The sequence below is a fragment of the Astyanax mexicanus genome, unplaced genomic scaffold (genome assembly GCF_023375975.1).
Source record: "Astyanax mexicanus isolate ESR-SI-001 unplaced genomic scaffold, AstMex3_surface scaffold_34, whole genome shotgun sequence".
Lineage (NCBI taxonomy): Eukaryota > Metazoa > Chordata > Actinopteri > Characiformes > Acestrorhamphidae > Astyanax > Astyanax mexicanus.
Genome location: NW_026040044.1, coordinates 322,678 through 332,284, shown reverse-complemented (window position 1 = coordinate 332,284; position 9,607 = coordinate 322,678). Strand labels below are relative to the sequence as shown.

Sequence of the window (9,607 nt, the reverse complement as noted above, 5' to 3'; positions counted from 1 at the left end):
AAATGCACTTTTCTTTTACAAGACATACCATGCATATCGCTGGGTATCGTAACTCAACCAAAAATATGCTTTAAAATCCAGGAACCTAAAATGAGACAATGTATTAAAGCTTTATTCTTTATTCTACTATTATTAGTACATTTTTGGGGATCTGTTATGTGGAAATCAAAAATAATTGCCGTATTTGTATTATGCACAATAAGACATTTTTTTTTCCATCCTGTTAAGCACAATATTAGGTATGAACTATGACCTGGTAGATGCAGAGTTATTGCTGTATCTAAGTTTATTAAGTGAGTGAGTTTATGTAGTCATTATTGCACCAAGATGTGTTCTATATTGTAAAAGGAAGTTCCACTTAAAAATGATGAGTTTCTTTGATTTTACCATCAAACCAAACTGAACTGCTTGAATTTTTGCACCAGGAGTAAAGCAGCATAAAGTTATCCAAAAGCAGTGTGTAAGACTGGTGGAGGAGAACATGATGCCAAAATGCATGAAAAAAAAAACTGTGATTGAAAACCAGGGTTATTGCACCAAATATTGATTATTTCTGAACTCTTAAAACTTTATGAATATGAACTTGTTTTCTTTGCATTATTTGAGGTCTGAAAGCTCTGCATCTTTTTTTGTTATTTCAGTCATTTCTCATTTTCTGTAAATAAATGCTCTAAATGAGAATATTTTTATTTGTAATTTGGGAGAAGTGTTGTCTGTAGTTTATAGAATAAAACAACAATGTTCATTTTACTCAAACATAAACCTATAAATAGCAAAATCAGAGAAACTCATTCAGAAACTGAAGAGCTCTCTTTATTTATTCCAGAGCTGTACATTGTTTTCAAAAGAAATAATGCGAAAATGCAGTTTAAAGACTTTTGTTTTAGGTCATATTTATGCAGAAATATATAAAATTCTAAAGAAAAATAGGTAATATAGTGATGAAATGCTATTTTCTAGATAGGTTTGAACATAAGCAAAGGACTTTCTAAGAGGAGATAAATATAAAACTGTCTTCTTAAAGCTGAATCGGGATAAAACTCTCCTTTTAGATCTTCTCTTTTAAGCCTCCTCAGATCCTTTGATGCTGGTTGCTACGGTAACACAACAGACAAATCAACTTCTAGCCATGTGCAGTGCAGTGATCACGTGGTTCCATTGTACATACTACTCCAGTCCAGGTGGAGGTGCTGGTTCTCCAAATATAATAAAGTGTAGAAGAAGAAGATCTGAGTCCGCAGTGTTTTATAGAGAAACAGGAGCTGCAAAAGGTACTGTACTACACTTTTACTCACTGTTTACTCTCACTTTACTCCTCTCTCTCTCTCTAATGGAGAAGAAATGCTGTATATTTAATATAGGTTTGGTGGTAGCGATGCAATTTTGTTTTATCTGAAATTTAAAAACAGATAAACACTAGTGTGATGCTTCTGCACAACTCCAGCTACAGTAATATTAAAGTCAGTATAGTTTATTAAATTAATAATGTATTGTAACATTCATTTTTATGGAAGCCCATTCCCGCCACCTAAAAAAAATAAATAATCCAGCAAAATGTTTTTTTATTATTATTAAGTAAACTGCTATCTCAATATTTTGAGATACTAAGTCAATATTTTGAGATACTAAGTCAATATTTTGAGATACTAAGTCAATATTTTGAGATACTATCTCAATATTTTGAGATACTATCTCAATATTTTGAGATACTAAGTCAATATTTTGAGATACTAAGTCAATATTTTGAGATACTATCTCAATATTTTGAGATACTAGTAGGCTGTACAGAGACAGAAGCAGGTGAGACAAAGATGCAAAATGGATACCATCATTGAGGACTACTTCAGACGTGGATTCACAAATCATGAAATATTGGAACTTTTAGAGGAATCACACAATATCAAAATAAGCCTCCGGATCTTGGACGAGGCTGAAGTTAGCTTCTTATTCGCCAGTGTCTTATTCAGATTTCCGTTCCACCTTAAATGCTGGCTGAACATTCATGCGGCCGCCTGTAGATGTCGCATTTTAACAGTAAAAAACAGCATGTAAGCAAAGTGCTGTGAAAACGCTCTGAATAAAGGGGAGAACACAATGCGAGGGACAGAGTTTAACTCTGAGTGAAATATAATGTAAATAAAATTAAATATGAATTAAAACGTTATTGCTCTCACTTTTGGCCTAATTCCCAGGTCATTATCTACAGGTGGCCGCATGTATATTCAGCCAGCATTTAAGGTATCTCAAAATATTGACTTAGTATCTCAAAATATTGACTTAGTATCTCAAAATATTGACTTAGTATCTCAAAATATTGACTTAGTATCTCAAAATATTGACTTAGTATCTCAAAATATTGAGATAGTATCTCAAAATATTGACTTAGTATCTCAAAATATTGACTTAGTATCTCAAAATATTGAGATAGTATCTCAAAATATTGACTTAGTATCTCAAAATATTGAGATAGCAATTTACTTAATAATAATAAAAAAAATTGCTGGAGTATTTTTATTTTTTAGGTGGCGGGAATGGGCTTCCATACATTTTAACCGAGAATAAAGTTAGCGTAAAGGTTTGTGAGTTAACATTTGCAACTAAATGTTTAATAACTGAATACTAAAATCTGTTCATTGATGCTTAGATGTTTACCTATTACTTAAATACTAACATAGACTCTGCTTCTTCTTCTTTACACCATATTTTCTTACACATTTGAATATTCATAGCTGCTAAATGAATGCATTTTTTAAATCTTTGTATATTTATCTAACCTAAGCTAAATCTAGACTCGCTTCCAGGGCTAAATGCTCAAATTTTCCCAATCTCATATATTTTGTGGCATTAATAAAGTATGATTGGGACTGTCCTGTACCAGTTTTGGATTTTTGTAATTTTACAGAATTTATATCAGATTTTTGTTTTTGAAAGAAATTCAACAGTATTTTAGGTTCATAGTTTGTCATTTTCATGAACAATACTCTCCTCAACTCAACTGACAGAATAAATACACAGTGAAATCTAAGGGAACTTTATAGCAAGTTGTCTGTCAATAAATCAAAGCTTCTGCATGTGACTGATGCTGCTGTGAACACTGTGTATATATGTGATATTTCTCTATGAAATTGTCATTGTTTTAAGTTGAAGACATTTCTTTAATATGCTCTTTTAGTAATTAGAAAAACAATTTTCTGTAAAACAGGGTTCTTGCACCATTTTAAAAGCTTTTAAAGACCTTTTTAAGACCTCAAAAATGTAGCCATAATATCTTTAGTTCTTTGCTAACGTTAGTATGTTAACTAACTTGCCGCTAATGTTAGCTAGCTCTCCGCTAACCTTATTTCTATCCCTGGTAATGCTAGCTAGCTTCCTTTAGTTAGCTAAAATCGGTATATTAGTTAGCTTACTGCTAAAGTTAGTATGTAGCTAACTCACCGCTAATATTAGCTAGCTCTTCATTAATCTTTGTTCTCTACCTAGATTAAATGTTAATGATAGGCCAATGTGCTTTCCCACCAGCATTTAAACGCAACCTGAAAATGTAATACCTACAGCAAATTTAAGACAATTTTAGACCCTAATAACCCAGATTTTAATTTAAGACTTTTTCAGGACCCACAGGAACCCTATAAATGTATTTGATCATTTTCAGTATGTTGCCAAGTTGGTAATTTTTAAATTGTTTTTTTTCTTTCTTCTTCAGCATGGGATGACTACTTCTTCTTGCAAGTTTTCTGCTACTCTTAGTGGCCGTTTTATCTTAAGGATCCTAAAATTGACTTTTACAAGCACTTCAATAAATCCCCAAAAAAACAGATCTCACAATGTTGTCATCAGATGAAATAAAATGTGAGAATGTAGTTTCCATAATTTATACTCCACCAGAACAACCCAAAATCAACGCAGGAAAAGGGAATTCCCATCACTGCGCAGACTGTGGGAAGAGTTTCTTGAAACCTAGTGCTCTTCAAATACACCAGCGCGTTCACACTGGAGAGAAACCGTATCAGTGCTCCGATTGTGGGATGAGTTTTAGAAAAAGTGGTGCCCTCAAAACACACCAGCTCATTCACACTGGAGAGAGACCATATCACTGCTCGCAGTGTGAAATGACTTTTAGAGACAGTGGTAACCTTAAAAAACACCAGCGCATTCACACCGGAGAGAAACCACATTACTGCCCGGAATGCGGAAAGAGTTTTAATCGCCAGAGTAATCTCCAAAAACACCAGCGCATTCACACCGGAGAGAAACCGTTTCGCTGCTCAGAGTGTGGAAAGAGTTTCAGAGAAAGTGGCACCCTCAACAGACATCAACGCATTCACACTGGAGAGAAACCGTATTACTGTTCAGATTGTGGAAAGAGTTTTAACCAACTGAGTTCCCTTCAAACACATCAGCGCATTCACAGAGGAGAGAAAACGTATCCCTCCTCGAAGAGCGGACAGAACGATGTCCAAACTAACCAAAGCGTTCACACTGGAGAGAAACCATATCTGTGTTCAGATTGCGGGAAGGGTTTCCACCAACAGAGCGACCTTCGAAGACACCAGCGCATTCACACAGGAGAGAAACCGTATCACTGTTTAGAGTGTGCAAAGAGCTTTAATCAGCGGAGTTCTCTCAAAAAGCACCAGCGCATTCACACTGGAGAGAAACCGTATCAGTGCTCTGAATGCGGGAAGAGTTTTAATCAACATGGCGATCTCCAGAGACACCACCATATTCACACAGGAGAAAAACCATATCAATGCTTAGAGTGTGGAACAAGCTTTAATCAGCATAGTACTCTCCAAGCACACCAGCGCATTCACACTGGAGAGAAACTGCATCGTTGCTCAGAGTGTGGAACAGGTTTTAGAAAGAGAGGTACCCTAAAAAAACACCAGTGTGTTCACATCGGAGAGAAACCGTATTACTGCTTGGAGTGCGGCATGAGTTTTAGAAAGAACAGTGCCCTCAAAAAACACCTGAGGATTCACACAGGCGAGAAACCGTACCAGTGCTCAGAATGTGGCACGAGCTTTAGAAAGATTAGTACTCTGAAAAAACACCAGCGTGTTCACACTGGGGAGAAACCGTATCAGTGCTCAGAGTGTGGACAGAGTTTTAGAAAGATCAATACTCTCAAAACGCATAAGCGAATTCACACAGGAGAGAAACCGTATTACTGTCCCGAGTGTGGGGTGAATTTTAGAAAGAGCAGTTCCCTCAAAAAACACCTGAGCGTTCACACTGAGGAGAAACCGGATCAGTGCTCAAAAGTGTGGGATGAGTTTCAGATTACAGAGTCACCTCCAAATTCACCAGCACATTCAATCAAGACCGAATCTGTTTCACCGCTTAGAGTGTGGGAGGAATTACCAACATTAAAATCTGAAGAAATATAAATACATTACGTGTTACGGTACATGTCCACTTGCACTCAATAAAGTATCTATCTATCTACTTTAGCGCTAACATATCCTTTTCGTTTAAAGGCTAAGCACCACCTGAAAGGACCTCCTTGAAAATTTCACATTATTTAAGCTTCTAAAACTGTAAAAGTTAATTAAAAATGACAATCACATATTTAATTTATTTTAACGTTTATCGCGACGGAAATTACAGAAACCATCGATAATCACAAGTTAAAAACTGAGTCCTATCCAAACAGAATTTCTTAGGGGGTCCTGGGGTATGAGTTGCATTGAGTTGAGTTAAACTCAGCCAGACACCAAACATACAGCTGAAAATGTCAGAATTTGGAATTACAGAACAAACACCTACTGTAAGGCTTTTGTTTTGCTTGATTTGACTGGAAAAATGTCAGAGACGCCCTTCACTCTTTGGCAAGAGATCAGGCATGGACGAAGGCGTAAAGAAAGTGCGAGTGGACTTTAAACTACGGTTAATCTTGTATTATGTTGAACCAGAAATGTATAAAAGGCTATGTATATTACAAAGTATGAGTATGTAAATATATTAGTATATAATATATAATATGCAGTTTAAATGTTCTTTTAAGATAGTTTGTTGTGGACTTCTGTCTTTTGGTGGAGCTTAAACACGTGGACGAGTAATCTGGATAAATAGAGTACAGGGCCACAAGGTTTCACAACCGTCTTTAAGGACCTACAGACCTTCAATAACAGACCTTGTGACAAACAGCAAGAAACATAGTCAAAAATGTAAAAAAGTACCTCCAGTCTAAAAGAGAAAAAATAAACCTCAACACAATCATCTGAGGATATTAAACCTTGACATTAATATGAGACAGAATTTTTATATTGGTTTTGAGTGTCTGGGTTGGAAGTGTGCCTAGGTTGTGAATTCGATCCACTACAACAGAAACTGTGTGGGCGAAGGGTTCCTCAACCCTGTTCCTCAACAGCATGCTGAAGCAAATGTGTGAACTTGGGCAAATAATGTGTTTTTGTTTCTTTAGTTTGTCTGAAGGTGTCTTATTTATGTCCAGTTATGCAAAATGTAATAATTGAGAAATAAAATAATGCAATTAGGGCTGCAACTAATGAGTATTTTGGTAGTCGACTAATCTGATAATTATTTTTTTGATTAGTCGATTGGTCAATGGTTATTTGTGCCATGTCCTACAATTCTAAAACGATAGGTCTAAAAACAGCTGAACATGAGATTTAAAAGACATTTAAATGTCTAGATGTTGTTTAAACGTGGAAAGTACTGATTCTTATTAAGTAAATATATAATATGTTGTGTTTGGGAACTTTTGGAGAGACAGACTAGTTGACAATTAGTCGACAATAATATTTGTCAGCAAATTTAAATAATCGACATCTGTGATTATATTGACTAATTGTTGCAGCCCTAAATGCAATACATAGATACACATTTAATGCAGAAACACTTCCTTCATTGACTATCAGTTGACATTTGTTTTGTTGTTGCCTTTTTTGATTTATCCATGCATTTCTATTTAAGGTTTTAATTACTGTCTGAAAAACTACTGGTAGAATGCATAAATATTTCTACTTACCACTTTCAAACCTGTCCTTTCCCATCACACTTCCCTGGTACTTCAGCCCCAATTCTATATGTTGTTTAATATTTATTCTGCCATATTAAATTACCTGTGCAAAAAAAAAAAACTGGTGAGATCTTACATACAGATAAAAACATTAAAGCTATGAACCACATTTTTTATATTCTAAGACATGCTTAATTAGTGTCACAGTATTGTACAACTTTTACCATGCATTATACAGCTCTGAAAGAAATGAGAAACCACTGCAGTTGCTAAATCAGTTTTTTTTTATTTTGCTATTTATAGGTAAATGATTTCTAATAATTTAACTGTTATGGAGATAAAAAGGCAAATAATACATATTCTATTTTATTTATTTATTTAATCTTCATTTTTCATCACTAAAACATAATTCAGGATAAGGCAGAACACTAAAATATAAGACAACAAACTGTACAAGAAAAGATGTTCTGATTTGTATTATTAAAATAAGTATAAAACAAATAATTAATAACGAGTAGAAATTTCAACCTCTTCAATCTCTATATGATATATATATATGCCTGATTTTTGCACCAGGATTGGTATAAAGGTATACCAAATATTGATTATTTCTGAACTATTAAAACTTTATGAATATGAACTTGTTTTCTTTGTATTATTTGAGGTCTGAAAGCTCTGCATCTTTTTTGTTATTTCAGTCATTTCTCATTTTCTGTAAATAAATGCTCTAAATGAGAATATTTTTATTTGTAATGTGGGAGAAATGTTGTCTGTAGTTTATAGAATAAAACAACAATGTTCATTTTACTCAAACATAAACCTATAAATAGCAAAATCAGAGAAACTGATTCAGAAACTGAAGTGATCTCTTCATTTTTTTTCCAGAGCTGCATGTATTTTCCTTTACTGTTTTTTATTTAATGAATCATGTAATTGATCTGTGTTGATGGACATATATTAAACACAAACATTTATATTTTATATGTATCTTTATATTAATTTGTAATATGTTTTATGTGTTTATGTAAAAATACTGAGCTCTGAAAGTGTTTAAATCAACGGACAGTTCTAGATAGAGTTAGCTAGAACCAAAAGACAAATAAAAAATTTCTACTCCTATTTAAGGTAAGAAAGTTAATTTGTTTTCTGTCAGGAATGGTTTTTAATTGTATTTATCCGTTCCACCTTAAATGCTGCAGTTACAGTAATTAGTGAGATGTATTAGCTTGAGGCCAGCGCAGGCGCGCCGCGGCACTATTTAAGGTGGAACGGAAAAGTTTCATATAATCCTGAAGAAAATCTGAACTCACCCTGGTCTCCGCAGCTCTAGTAACTAAATTAATCATTTATTGAAGCTTTTTCAGACACGAAACCCTGCAGATTTAACCCAAAATCTGATAATTCGTCCCGATTCGGCTGAATAACTGTGTGAGGGAGCGGGGTTAGCTAGCTGGCTAACTACAGGAGAAAAAGCCACAGAGCCGCGGGCGCGAGGACGAGCGGCGCGCGCGGCTCGGGTTTGGCGCCTTTTCTGCTCTGAGGTAAAATTAGGGGAAATTGCTTTAGGGCTTAGCATACTTAGCTAACTAGCCACATATCCTATTTACACAAACAGATAAATAACCACCGCCTCATATATCATCAAATTATGATTTTTATTTATCAAAACAATAAATAACTACATTAAAAATGTAATATTCTGGACAAGTTCACACTTCTCTGCTAAGGTAACTAGGTAAGGTAACTAAGAAGCTCACAGCTAGCTAGCTATCAGTCTGTATTTTGTTTATTTTTTATTTTATCAAAAAACACTAAATAAGTTTGTTTTTTGAAAATCAAATGTTCAGCTCTTGTTAAACTGCCTTAAATTAAAAAAATCTGGCTCAAGAATAAATTAAATTTATTAAAAATACATTTTTTACAGTGGATTTACAACATTCTTACTCGTGCCACATTTAATTTATATTCACAATATTTATCCCACTTAACACAGCCAATGTTTATTTAATATTTACACCCCAAATTTAACTAATATTAGCTATATTAATAATGTAAACCTTCATGTTGCTGCTACTTTATACTACCATTTATATTTTGTGTATTTATTTTCAAATCTATTTATTTTATTTCATCTTTATATTTATTTATTTACACTTTGGGTGTAACCACGTGTACCACATGTGATAGGAATGACAAAAAAAATCTCCTTCAATCCTTGAATAACTAATAAATGAAGAAGTTAGCTAAGTTATGTACAAAGCTAGTTAGCTAGTCATCCCCTAACCAAAATGTTTTAATTTTTAGATAGATTTAACATTTAAAATATACATATTTCTTCCTCTGCTGTTAGTTCAGATATGATTTTATTATTATTTTATCAGAAACTCTAACTGTATAAGGTTGTCTTCCCACAACCAAATTGTCAGCTCCTCCCAAAATAATGGGTAAACTCCCTTGCTAATCAAAAATACAGTATAATACATTTAACTGTTAAAACACTGTGATTGAATTCATTCACACTCATGACACATTTAACATTTACATAATGCTAACCCTAGACCCTACAGTTTTTGTTTATTAAATATTCCCACCCCACATTTAACTAATATTAGCATTGTTAAT

General features: G+C 33.9%; 2 protein-coding genes across 8 annotated transcripts in view; both read left to right on the top strand.

The window, feature by feature from the left end:
- Window positions 1-9,607, top strand: part of LOC111188166 (zinc finger protein 729) — a 102,147-nt gene that overhangs the window by 49,261 nt on the left and 43,279 nt on the right. The window lies entirely within an intron of this gene.
- LOC125780499 (zinc finger protein 501-like) lies at window positions 1,120-7,106 on the top strand. The gene is made up of 2 exons (XM_049473199.1): window positions 1,120-1,271; window positions 3,704-7,106. Exon 2 carries the CDS (start codon window positions 3,825-3,827, stop codon window positions 5,388-5,390), a length of 1,566 nt encoding a protein of 521 aa, XP_049329156.1. The 5' UTR covers window positions 1,120-1,271; window positions 3,704-3,824; the 3' UTR covers window positions 5,391-7,106.

Coding starts and splice junctions, on each gene's coding strand:
- LOC125780499 (XM_049473199.1), top strand. CDS start 3,825: ATGTTGTCATCAGATGAAATAAAATGTGAGAATGTAGTTTCCATAATT.